This window comes from Arvicanthis niloticus, chromosome 12 (assembly GCF_011762505.2).
Source record: "Arvicanthis niloticus isolate mArvNil1 chromosome 12, mArvNil1.pat.X, whole genome shotgun sequence".
Lineage (NCBI taxonomy): Eukaryota > Metazoa > Chordata > Mammalia > Rodentia > Muridae > Arvicanthis > Arvicanthis niloticus.
The window spans coordinates 75278197-75292174 of record NC_047669.1 but is presented as its reverse complement, the minus strand read 5'-3'; the positions used below and the strand labels follow the sequence as shown (position 1 = coordinate 75292174).

Sequence of the window (13978 nt, the reverse complement as noted above, 5' to 3'; positions counted from 1 at the left end):
TATACAGACACTAGAGTATATAATATACATATATATATATACACATATATGTACACTCCTATATATAGGAATACCTATTAGTGTATGAATATGCACATACATATATGTATTCTAATATATACATACACATACATATATATACATGTAAATGTGTGTGTGTGTGTATTTATTCTAGAACGAATAGGGTCTTTCCAGGAACTCTGAAAAAACAAACAAGATGTGCCCTCTTGTGTAATAGTGGCACCACTGCTATTTAGGCAATCACAAAAAGATGTGCCCATGTTTTAGTTACTTTTCTATTGCCGGGAGCAGACACCAAGACTGAGGAGACTTATAAGGAGACTGAGAGCTCACTTGGAATGGTGTGGGCTCTTGAATACTGTTTAGCTGAACTGACCATGTAAAACTTTTGTTTTTGTACTCACAGACTAATGCTACCTCTACAAGGTTCAAAACAAGTGGCAGATGAGTGACCTGCCCGAAACCAGGCATTTACGATATCCCCTCTCCAGCTTAGGGAATATTGCAGGGGTGGGGAGTGTAGTGTCAGAGCTAGATGACAAGAGTGCTGTGAACTGTCAGCTCCTGAGCATGACAAAGGCGCCGTGGCCATCATCTGTAATGAGTATGCACAAGAACAGGCCAGTCGGTAGTCAAGCATGGACTGGGTTGGGATGGAGGCTCTGCAGGTCCCACTCCTGACTGCTGGACTATTTCTTACTGTCAGGGAAAGAGGAAATCCTTACCTTTGTTTGCATATCCAGTGGTGAGCCCATCAGGCACAAATGGATAGTCTCAATCCAATGGTCACACAAATGGCCCTGGCTAATTTAAATTCATCACAAAGCAAAACCAAAATGTGACCCCAGGAAAGTAAGTGATAGGGCCAAAGAGGACTTGAGGAAGATGGCAAGAAGACGAAAAGAATCGGAATTACCATACACAGGCAGGACACTGTCAATAGAATTAAGTTATGAAAGCTCAGTTTCATTTGTCATCAATCAAGAGTGTGTAGTTTTATAGTCTCTGTGGAAAAACTCTTCTTGGGTGACAAAACATAATGTCCTGACAGAGTGGCTGCACTTTTTGCCTTTGCCTCTGTGTGAACACATGTATGTGCATTTATGTGGCAGATGGAGGGCAACTTCAGTGCTGCTCCTGAAGTGATGACCACCTCCCCTTGCCTCTCAGACAGTCCCTCTCATTACCCTGGAACTCAAATAGGCTGTGCTGGCTGTGCCTGGGCTTCCAGGTACTAGGTGTCACACCACACCTGGATCCTTTTATGAGGCTTCTGGGGACTGAACATATGTCCTCATGCAAATGCCAACTCAAGTACCACTCCAGTCCTGGTGCAAAGGACTCATGTCAAGTGAAGAGCCCATGAACTGACATGACAGGAAAGAAGGAGTCTATTTCTTGAAGCCCACGGGAAGGAATGCAGTAGATACGACCTGCTGTCTTGTATAAGCACACCCTTTTGTTATTTTTTAAATTATTATTTTTATTATTCTTTGGGGTTGTGTAGCCTTGGCTGTCCTGGAATTTGCTCTGTAGACCAGGCTGGGCTCACCACCACTGTCCAGTGTGTAAGCACATCGTGAAGATGAACTTCATTTGGATAATAAAATTTTCTTAGCAGACAAATCCCAGTTTCAATACTACAATCTTTCTTTGGCTTTGGGTGTTTTGATGGCCACTTTGACCATGCTTTGTGTCTACCCTTACATAGAACCCTAGGACTACGTACAATTTTTTCTGTTTTGGAGTCTTGCTTAATTATCAGCAGGTAACAAAAGATGCTGGTTTATGGTTTAAGTGTTGGTTGCAATGACAGCCAATCTGACTTTACCCCCATTCAATTTCAAGAGCCATAAAATTAACAATGTAACCAAGAGACTTAATTCTGAGAAGCAATGGATGTAGTTACACTTTCCTTTAAGCTGTCATTCACAGTTTTGGGAAATGTGGTTCAGTGACCTCCCACAAAAACAAAAAACAAAAACAAACAAACAAAAAAAAACCCACCAAATTCAAGTATACAGAAATTCACTCAGGAATCCAGAGACTCTCAGGTCAATGAACTCATCTATGAGCTTAAATAAGTGTTTTCCACAAAGCTGCCTGGACGCACAAGGTCCTGGCTTCATTACAGCAGCAAAGCAACCCAATAGTCAACAGGCAAAGAAAACACCAGAAACACTGCCAGACAGTTAGTGGTGCACGCCTTTAATCCTAGGCAGGTTGGAAGCCAGCCTGGTCTACACAGTAAATTCCAGGACAACCAGGGCTGTTACACAGAGAAACTATGTCTTGAAAAAAAAAAAAACATGAAACAAAACAGAGGGCAGTACTTCAATCTAAGGAGAAGCACACCTGGCATTTCTGCCTATACAACAAATTAGAGAATCAGTATGATGTAAAGATTTGGGGAACCACTCATGTACTTGCTACACCAAGAAATATAAATGCCTGCAACATTCTTTGAACGTCATACAGTAGAATGTACACACGCTCTAACCTTATTGGTATTCCCTGTGAAGAATCTACACTGGAGATGTATTTGAAAAGGAAATGTAGAATTTGTTCATTTGCATGGTCTTTCTGACATATTAAGACAAAGCAGGGCTGGAGAGATGGCTCAGTGGTTAAGAGCACTGACTGCTCTTCCAGAGGTTCTGAGTTCAAGTCCCAGCAACCACATGATGGCTCACAACCATCTGTGATGGGATCCAATGCCCTCTTCTGGTGTGCCTGAAGACAGTGTACTCACATACATTAAATAAAATAAATCTTTAAAGACAAAGCATATGCATGGCCCCTTTTCCAACCAACAGAAAATGGCAAATGAAGACTCAGTGTTCCAAGGCCTCTTGCTGTCAGGGTGTGATGCAGCCCGTCTTGAGTCTTCTCAAGGAGTGATGCTGAACTGTTACCAACATCTTGCTGAGAATCTTGTATAAACCGAGACACAAATGCAGCAAGTGTATGAATGTGTCTATTTCTGCAGCCACTTCCAGAACTCAATGGTAGCTGCCTGCAGAGTATGAGGCAGTCTTTGCACCATACCATCACCCCACCACTCTCCTACGGGAGAACATTCTCATCTCCCCTTCCTTGCCTGCTCCTTGAGTACAGTGTGAACACTCATCAAAGAGATATGAAACAATGGCTCACCACTGGTGGCAGCTGGGATTAACTAGGCAATAGGTTAAAACATGCTTGCACTGTTAGACCCCTGTATTGCATTGTACACATCCATAACCCCACTCATGAGTTAGGTGGATTGTCACATGGTTCTAAGACATGGTCTACATAATGAGTTCTAGACCAATCAGGACACAAAAGCAAAACCAAACAAAAACCCTGTTATTGGGTATAGTACCCAGAGACTGATTTAGTAACGGGTTGCAAACTTAACTTTGGAAGTTCTAAAATCTCCCCAGACAATTCTACTACGCAGGCAGCACTACGGTTCCCAGAGCAGGTCACTTTTAGGTATATCCAACAAGACCAAAGACAGCAATTAATGTGGCCAGCACAGGTATAACCCGATTGTGTGGTTCTTGTATGTGAAGCCCATGGATGATGCTATGCCACAATGTCAGAAGGCTACCCGTGCCTGAGTGTTCAAGGACAGAAGTGTCAGACCAAAGCATCTGAGGTCACGGGCGGCATCACAGAGAAACCAAGAACAGAAGGGATCTGAGATTCACGGGAAGGACACACGGATATGCAACACCCCTTCTACTCTGTGTGGTCTCAGCTGTCACTCACTCTGTGGCTGACTAAAGTGGGTTGTAAGAAACTATTTTCTGTGTTGTTTTAACTTGTGCACTGGAACAGGAAGACCATTCCTCCCTAGTCCTACGAATCTGTCAAAGACCATTCAGCCTCTTTTGTAAAAAGGGGGAAAAGATGAAGAAATTCCAAAGAACCAATTTTGTGAGTAAATTATTTTAGGGATTCTATGACTCATTTCTCATTAAGCCCCATCACGGACATAAGAAAAATACCTTTCAATCACCTTTATCAAGTAAATAAAAACAAGAACTTCATTTATTTGCAATTTCCAGAAGGTAATATACATAAAGATTCAATTTCATATACAACAGATGTGTAGTTAACCACACACACAAAATGAGTATGTACTGAATTTTCAGAAACAAAAGTTAAAATAAATAGCAACAATAAAACTTTGGAAAAAATAACACATTTTTAGTTGTGGAAAATATGATTCTTAATTATATACAGTTACATATATAGTAAAAAGCCCCTCTTTTCAGATTGCACAAAACTTGGGACCAGTAAAAGCATATTTTACAGCATGTGGCATTATGATCCCAGGCCTGTTTATGATCAATTCCAGGCTAAAAACACTTACATTCATAATACAGTAAAAGATATGCAGTACTGTTCGAGAAAGACTGCCTTCTCAGCTTACGTTAACCTGCAGTAACCCTACAAAGGCTATACAGGAAATTTCACAAAAAGAAATCTCTTATAATTATTGCGCCCACTTAATGCCGAATCAACAGCCAAAAATGAGCTTCAAAGTAAACATGGTTGTCACTGGATAATTTTAATACTTTCAAGATCTTTTCTTTGTCCTGGAAAACACTTTTTACTTGACAACTAGCAATCTCAGCACAAGAAAAAGCCAGGCGAATGCAGCCTCTTATGGAGGCTTTCCTCTCCTTATATAAGAGAATCACTTCAGAGACAGGACTTCTCAGAATCAATCCCCTTACAAGCAGACCCGTCAGGAGTGCTGTCACATAATTTCAGAGCCTGTCTCGTGCTCTCGTAAGGAAACAGCAGTAGCAACATGTCCATTTACACTATGGCACAGCCCTCCATTTTGAGAAAAATACATTTTAGGGAGCCAGAAAAATTGCACAAACTATAGTAACAACCTGAAAAGCTCTTGGTGAAAAACACCAGTCTCTAGGGCAATAAAAAAATATGTGTGGACTTAATACAAATATTTACATTCAGAACAGAAGCTAAGTTTGCTATTATGCTGCTCGATCCCAGCAATTCACAGGTTATGTCAAGAGTTGTGTGTCCACAGTGCCTTGGACACTCGGATGCATAGAATACAGAAAGGTGGAACTCCTCAGTCGTGACCTGGCACACATTCCACGAGAGCTGGAACCATCACCAGAGTGTGCACTCAAGTACTGCTGATTTCGCTCATCTGCTCCACCACTTGTCCTAGGATCTCATCGACTACGTCCACGTCATAATTGACCTGCTGAAGATCCAGATCAGGCACGATCATAGCCAGCAGCTGTCCTACGTTGACTCGAAGAGAACGAAGTTTGAGGCTGCAAACACAGACACTGGCTGATCAGGTGTGTATTACAATATAAATGACTTCTCTTATAGAATTTAAATATGAAAAGACAAAAATCCCTGTGAAATAATGGAGAATAAAGTGAAAAGAAACCCCGCCTCAAGAACTGAATTTAATTAATAGCCAATTGATTCATTAGATGCCAGGCTAAGTCCAAAAACAATGTTTTATAAAAACTTGTGTTTTTTTTTTTTTTTTCCAGATAACTTGGACTAGCAAAGCACACAAATTACATGTTAGTTCCAACCTGCTGTCACCTGGACAAACAGCAGTGAGTGTGAAAACACTCATCACAACAGCTGTGGACTTCAACTTCCTGTTGATGAAAATAAACTGAATTGTTCCTTAATTATGGTTTTTAGAAACAAGTTTCTCTGTATAGCCCTGGCTGTCCTGGAACTCATAGAGAGAGAGAGCCACTTGCCTTTGCTTCTGCCTCTCTGCCTCCCAAGTGCTGGGATTGAAGGCATGCACCACCGCCTCCCAGTTCCTTAGTTATAGATAAAAGGGTAAAAATTTCTGTGATCGAGTTAAGTTTACAAAACTTTGGCTTGAGCACTGTAAGGAGGCTGTGTTAAAACTGTGAGAGTTCCCTAGGCTGTCCGTCCCGTTGGCTTGACTGTCAGGTTGACAGGCTACAATAACCTGAGAGAAGCTTTCAGAGCTCACGTGGTCTACAAAAGTCTAAGTTAAGCCCGAGTCAGGAAGTGAACAACAGTCAGCCTTCCTCCACGCTTCCTGCCCCCAGCTCCTGTCCTGACTCCTCTCAGTGGGGCCTGGGGACTGGGAGCATACGCCAAATAAACCTCCTCCTCCCCAAGCTGCTTCTGGTCAGAGAAGACAATGGAGATGGACAACAATTTATCTGTTTAGACTTGTTGGTCTTATACAGAACATGGGCTACATTCCCAGCACCCACAAAGTAAATAGTAAGACACCACACTAACACGAGCACCTCACCGACCCCACAAAATCTAAACAAAAGCCCAGCTCCTACTCCGTTAACAAGATGTGCTAACAATATGTCCCAGCCCTCATCTGTATCTGTTATTAATATTATATTAAATATTACACACACGGGGGGGGGGCAGGGGAAGGGAGAGGGAGTCATGGTAAAATTTAGCCCACTTTCAAAGATTAAGCCCAGTTTTTTTTTTTTTACTTTTTACCCATATAACCCAAACCGTCTTCCATCCCTTAACTTAGCAGCTTGGGCAATGACATGTTCCTTCTCTTAGCCTTCCATTCAGAAGCTCTGCCAGGACCACAATGCCCATGAGTGACTTTTTGAGAACAGTGTTCTCTACTGAGCGTGTGTGAACTGAGGTCACCTGTGCTCTGCCAACCACAGCCCTGCAGAAACCTCCAGTACCTTTCACTATCCACATAATTGACAGACTCCTCAGCATTGCTTGAAGTTGAAACATCGGTTCCTGCCTGCTGACTTGTGGATTTCAACTGTTCAACTTCAGTCTTGAGTTCTTCACACTGAGAATGCATATGTGATTTCTCTATTTCCAATAACTGAACCTGACAAAAAATAAACTTTGTAAGCACAAAATTTAAAAACCCAACCCAAGTGGAAGTTTGAGATTAAAAAAAACTGTCAAGAACTACCCTGATAAAATTATCAGCTGCCAAAACACATTAAATGCACACATCTCCCAGCAGTGCTTGTGTCTGCTTTCTCTTGAAGCTGGAATTCACTGGCCTTGCCCTTTTAGGGACCCTATCTATCACTGAGCTGCACCCCAGCCCTAGTGACTCCCCTTAGACATGCTTAATTTACTTAGATTAATTTCTCTATCATCTTATAGTGAAGACAAAGTGTTAGTTACCATTTGACAGACTTCAGTGGACCCTAGACTGAGAACACCACGGGGCTAATGCTCTCATTATATCCACCTCATTGCAACCAAAGCTTGTACCAACTTGCTTATGTTTTGTCATTTAACACGAGAGAACCTGTTATTAAGAATGTGTACACAGGGCTGGAGAGAGCCAGCTCTCTGAGGGTCCTGCAACTGCAGTTCCAGTTCCAGGGGAACCCACAGCCTCTTTCTGGCCTCCCTTGGTACCAGACATCCACAAGATATAGACATGTATGCAGGGAAAACACCTAAAATAAACACATAAAATAATAAATCTTAAAAAACTGTTATCTTTACACTGGGTGTGGTGGCACACATTTAATCCCAGCACTTAAAAGGCAGAGGCAGGCGGCTGTGCGTCTGAGGCAAGCCTGGTCTACACATCAAGTTCCAGTCCAGCCAGGGCTACATAGTAAGACTCTATCTTAAAAACAAAACACCTTGCAACAAATCTGAAGTAGGACATACACACAGGCTACCACCCTGCTGTCTACTGTTTTCGTTGTCAGAAAACCCCTTCAACAGCTTTAAGTGTTTCCCAGACACTGATCAGCCCAACACGACAGAAAGAGCCCTTTGTCCTGTAGCCTGGAGGCTCCATCTCAGACAACAGCTGCACTCAAGAACCAACCAAGAGCACAGGAGCCTGTGTGGACGGGACAGACTTCATTTGCACAATTACCATCCATGAGCACTTGTCTGGCTGCCTCCCAGTGAAGCTCACAATACTGAGAGAGAACAGGTCATTCACGCTCCAGCAGCATCCTGTTCACAGTGGCACATTTACCATGCCCGGCCATTTTCCAGTTTCCTCGTACTCTCAAACCATTTTTTTTTTTTTTTTTTTGGGACAGAATTGAGGAAGGAGTATGAGTCTTACGTAGCCCAGGGCAGTCTCAAACTTACATGAATTGGGGATGACCTAGACCTTCTGTCTGAGTGCTGGGACTACAGGCATTTACCACCATACTTGGTTTAATATGTATCATTCATTTAGTTATCCATTTCTTTATTTATGTATTATTGGTGCATGTGTAAGCCAGAGGATGATATCTGGCATCTTCCTTAATTACTGACTGCACTTTCATTTACTGGGGTGGCTTTCTCTGGATGATCCTAGAGCTTGCAGATCCACCTGCCTCCCAAGTACTGCTGCTATCAGAGAGGGCCACGTCCAGTGGGCTTTTAGGAAGGTGCTGGGGTCTGAACTCGACTCCACACATGCACGACAAAGGCTTTATTCATCACCCAAAGCCATCTCCTCAGGACCTATTTTAGACAGTTTTCTTGAGGCTTTCTCCAGGTTAAGAAGCAAAGGTCTAAGAGGCACTCAACAAACACAACAGCACCTCACCTCGTTCCTGTACTGGTCCCTCTCAATCGTGCACTTGTCCAGCTGCCTGAACACGTCGTCGAGCTGCACGGCCATCTCGTCCACCTCACTCTTGCTCTCAGTGTAGGAAGACTGGCTGCACTCACTCTTCACCTGCTGCAGAGCGCTGCACTGTTTCTTCAGCCTGTCTATCTCCTCCAGTGCTTGCTGATACTGAGATCCCACATGGTCTGGGCTTTCAGACTGACCGTTAACACTCTCAGGTGGAAACCATGCGTCAGTTTCTGTGGACTGGTGGCACATCTCCTTCTTTACGCACCTGTCATTCACCTCCAATAGTCTCTGCTGTAACACCTGTATCTGCTCCGTAAGCACCTGGCACTGTCTCTTGCAATCATCTCTTTCTTGTGTGACTAAAAGCAGCTCACTTCTCAGTTCTTGTAACTGATGGCCAGCAGCATCTGCCGACTCAGTCAAGGTCTCCTGCACTGTCGCTTCAGCACCGACACAGGACAGGGCAGCTCTGCCGTTCCTCACACCCACGTCCTCTTCTACACTTTCTTCCTTTTTCACGATCAGGCCTGGTGCTTCTGTCTGAGTGGAGACGGCAGTGCCCGAGTCACACCTGGAGGTGCAGGCGCTGGTGGCACTGGCCTGAACACAAGGCTTAGGACTGCTTACAAGCTCAACCTGAATGCCACTCTGCTCAGTGTGGCTCTGTTCTGACTTAACTTCAATATCTGATCTAACTTCAAGATCTACTGCAGGTTTGGGGGTACTATTTTCTTCTAAAATGATGACATCTTCATCATCATCATTTTTGTAAGATGAATTTTCAATTGGAGGATTACTTAGTCTCCGAGTCTTTGCATTTAGAATTGAGGATCGAACACCAAGCTTCCGCTTCATACTGGGGAAAAAAAAGTATATATAAAATAAGTTTGTAAAGCATGGGCAGTACAAAAATACAACTTTTCTTCTGTGACAAAATATCTGAAAAAAAAAAAGTAATTTGATGAAGGAAGGGCCCATCTGGCTTACAGTCTGATGGTGCGGCGAGGAGGACACCACAGCAAGGCTTGACAGCAGTGGAAATGTGCAGCTGGGACCCTTCAGATGTCAGCAAAACAGGTAGGAAGCGGGGGGCCAGGCTAATACACTCACTGATCATACTCTGCATCACTAAGGACCAAGTGCTCAAACACATGAACTCAGTGAGGCAAACTCACATCCAGAACACAAGGCACTATTACAACAATTCGCCATCTTGAAATTTTAAGAAATACCCATACTTGCTTTTTAGTAATCACATTATTTAGTGCTAACAATGAACTGAACATACAATGTGAATCACCTTCTCCTTTTACTATTAGGAAATAATTGAGACTGAAATATCTGTCTTTCTTGGTTATTTGTTTCTTATGTAGTTCTGGCTATCCTGTAGACCAGGCTAGCTATCTGCCTGCCTCTATCTCCTGAGTGCTGGGATTAAAGGCAGGCGCACCACCATCACCTGGCTAACTACTGAGATCTCTCTGGAGTGTCATCTCTCTACACTGACCAACATTTTTTCACGTGTGGTTTCCAAGCCTATAATAAATACAAACGGAGTGTCATCCTGATCGCAGACCCTTTCTTAAAATTGTGAAGGAATGGCAATGACAATTTCATCTATCATAATTTTTTCCTATCAAAGGCAAGCACTATTCTCTTTTTGTGTTGAAGGTTAGGCTGATTCAAGGTGTTCCCTAAGGCTCTGATGCACTGAGAAGTAACGTAGTTCCTTGTCTAAAGCCAGGAATGTGCTTGGCAAAGCTGGTGATGACATGTAGCCAGGGTCTTGGGAAGCTGTGGATCCTGAAAACCCAACCCTTCCCACCAGTCCAACCCTTCTTCCCACCTGACAGGGGTATGGTCACCAGTTCCCAGACTGCTGTGTGCTCAGCCTGTGACGGTCTTGAGATAACAGGTGTTCCCTGTGTTAAACAGGGTTTGTTCAGCTTCCTGCTGACTTTGTCCCACTTTTCCTTTCAGGAGAACTTGCATAGAAGATGCTGTGCTTCCTTAAGACCTTGTCTGGCATAAAACAGAGCTTGTGCAAGACCTCCTGACCTCAGCCTTTCTTTCTTCTTCTTCATCTTCTTCATCTTCCCATCTGTGTCCATCTCCCTTAAAAACTTCCCATCTGTGTCCATCTCCTTAAAAACTTTCCTGCTTGGAGGCCGGGCGGTGGTGGCGCACGCCTTTAATCCCAACACTTGGGAGGCAGAGGCAGGTGGATTTCTGAGTTCGAGGCCAGCCTGGTCTATAGAGTGAGTTCCAGGACAGCCAGGGCTACACAGAGAAACCCTGTCTCGAAAAACAAAACAAAAAAAACTTTCCTGCTAGTCAAGGTCAATTTCATATAAAATAATTTTTCCTAAATGACAAATTGTCTTGAGTCTGGGGAGGTAGCATAGGAAGTATGCTATTTAAAGAACTATTTAAAGAGTATGCTATTTAAAGAGTACTTGCTATTTAAAGAGAGGACCTGAGTCCAAATCCCAGACGTAGGAATTCACTAACCAGCCACCCCAAACAGCACAAGACCCTGTCTTAAGAACATGAAGTAGCTAGGGATACCAGAGGATACCTGACAGGAGTCCTCTCTGGCCGCTAAAGGTGTGTGGACATATGCAGACCTGCATGCAAACAGCTTCATTTTCTTTATTTTTCTCAGGATTACAGGTGTGAACCATCACATTCACCTTTGTGAGGTGGAGGACTGAACCTGTGGCCTTGTGACTCCTCCTCCAATTGAGCTCTATTATCAGGCCCATAGTTACTAAATCTTCATACTTTCCTCGTGTGAACGTCTTGTTTTCTATTAATTTACTTATTAATAATAAACAGAATTATTTATACTGTGTATGGGTTGGGCAAATACATGTGTGTGCTAAGGTCCAAGCACATCATCAGGCCTAGCAAGCATCTTTCCCAAGTGGCCCCTCTAGCACAAGCACAATTTATGTAATATAATCCATTAGTTTATTTTCCCCTGAACCAGGGTCTCATGCATTCTGTTCAGCCTGGTCTTGAATTTGCTACGTAGGCAAGTATCAACTTGAACTTCTGGTCCTCCTGCTTCCATCTCCTAAAGCTGAGTTCACCCTCACACCTGGTTTTATACAGTGCTGCGAACTGAGTCCAGGCAACTACCCTACTCACCGAGCTCACCTTAATTCTACTGAGAATGTGAAGGCTATACAACCTCTCAGAAAGCCTGGCCCTTTCACCTCTCAGTGTCCAGCAGTGTGATGACTGGCTCTCCTAGGTCCTAGATTAATTCCTCACGTGTGTGCTTCTATCACCTCTGAGTGGGCCACCACTTAGCACTTCATCACAAAACATCCCCTGACTAAGTTAGGGATAACCGACAAAATCCACGGAACATATCTGTCTCTCCCTAGTCCTGCTCCATCACTCATCTAAACATATTACACGCTCAGAGTGTGATGTGGGCTATGTGTACAAGCTCCTGATTCTTGTAAGATGCTGTGATCAACCCAGCAAGAGGTAGATCAAACCACACAACACACTATACGCGCACACACATGCAGGATGTACACATAAAACCTTGTTGTTTTCTGCCCAACAACAGAGTCTTGTAGGCTGGCCACCAACTCTCAACCCCTCCATGTCCTAGAAGCCGAGATTACCTTATGTGCTAGTATTCCCACTCAGTCCATGGCTTAGCAAATTTAAAAACGTGGTCAAAGAAGGTAGAGGAAAACTCTGGGCACCTTTCACATTCATGTGAACTGTGATTTCTTAAAACTGTATAATTGCTGTAGAAGAACTATATGAAGGTCCATGAGTCTTCGACAAAGAAAGGTTACTTTCACCACTAACCTGCTGCTCTCAGGTTCAGACTGTGGTGAAACAAGGTGGTTATTTATAATCCTTGCTGGGAAGGGACTCGTGACTTCAGAGAGATGTGGTCTTGGAACACTTTCCTTCACAGGGGAGAAACTCTGACTTGAAACACTTGTCTGATACAATAGCTCATGATTAACCTGTTGGAGGAAAAAAATAGATCTTAGAGAAACTAATATTCTTAATGTAAACGCTTGCCAAACACAAGATACGTGTAATCTATTTTCCTTTTACCCCAGAAAAGACTGAGAATGAACCTAAGCATGTGGATTTTTTTTTTTTGCTAATTCAAAATGGGCAAATAGACCAGTGAACTGTTTGAGCCTGCACTTGAGGGTAGCATGTTTTTACTACTTGTTATTAAATGCATACATGTGTTTGGTTTTGTGTGTGCATGTGTGAATGTTGGTGTGTGTGCACGTGTGAACGCTGGTGTGTCTTCTTCACACTGCAGAAGACAGAGGACAATGCCATCCCACCTCTCTTCCTTACTCACTCTCTACCTCATTTGGCTAGAACGGCTAGCTACTACAACTTCTGGAATGTATTTATCTGTCCCAGCCTCCAAGCACTCAGATTACAAACATTCACTGAAAGCATGGGGTGCTAGAGTCTCAGCCTGTGCACTGTGCCAACTGAGCCTTGTCTGCAGCACCCAACATTACATTTTTGTTTGTTTTTTTCTTTGTTTTGTTTTTCGAGACAGGGTTTCTGTATATCCCTGGCTGTCCTGGAACTCACTCTGTAGACCAGGCTGGCCTCGAACTCAGAAATCCGCCTGCCTTTGCCTCCCAAGTGCTGGGATTAAAGGCCTGCGCCACCACTGCCCGGCAACCAACATTACATTCTTAAAGAGGATGAATAAGACAAACACACACAGCAGCCCACAAGTGGCCCAAAAGGCAAAACAGATTCACCACAGTGTGGCACTAATATACACATGACCTGGACGATAAACAATTTTTGAGAAATTGGAATAAAAGTGAAGATAGTAATATATAGCACCTTCAAAACCAGAAAGTAATCCCATTAGTCTTTCACCTACAGATCTGTTCTCACCCATAACACTACAAGTAAAAAGTACTGTAATGCAATTATAAGCAAGCCTATGTATCTACAAGAAGAACAAAACTTCCTGCCCAAGAAATAGTCACACTCAGCCAAAGAATCCTACCCATCCTACCACAGCTTATCAAGTAGCCTGGCCTCCACCTCAGGATTCCTGTGTCAGCCTCTTTAGAGCTAAGCAAATAAATGTATGAAAACCCACATATGGCTCTCTGATGACAAGATTCTTTTAAATCCCAGCGGCCATATAGAGATGGGAAGAGCCAACCACTGGAGCAAAGTCAACCTCCTAGGAACCTCACCCTTAAAGAAAACTAACCCATGGGACTGAGAGGTAGCTCACTCTCCACTGCCCTAGACCTCTGGTCCTGACAGCCCTGCACTTGGGAAGGGGTGTGACAGCCGTGTCCCACCCATGGCTGTGCACTCCAC

General features: G+C 43.4%; 1 protein-coding gene across 4 annotated transcripts in view; it reads right to left on the bottom strand.

Moving 5' to 3' along the window:
• Positions 1-4028: 4028 nt before the first annotated feature.
• Morc3 (MORC family CW-type zinc finger 3) overlaps positions 4029-13978 on the bottom strand; it is a 41977-nt gene continuing 32027 nt past the window's right edge. For 3 of the 4 annotated variants that reach the window (XM_076943172.1, XM_076943174.1, XM_076943173.1), the window contains 4 exons: positions 12455-12618; positions 8585-9473; positions 6732-6889; positions 4029-5330 (listed from right to left, as the gene is read on the bottom strand). In XM_076943172.1, coding sequence (XP_076799287.1) covers positions 5177-5330; positions 6732-6889; positions 8585-9473; positions 12455-12618 — 1365 coding nt within the window. In that variant the 3' untranslated portion in view covers positions 4029-5176. The remainder of the gene's footprint in view (positions 5331-6731; positions 6890-8584; positions 9474-12454; positions 12619-13978) is intronic. The other variant, XM_076943175.1, reaches the window with a different exon arrangement.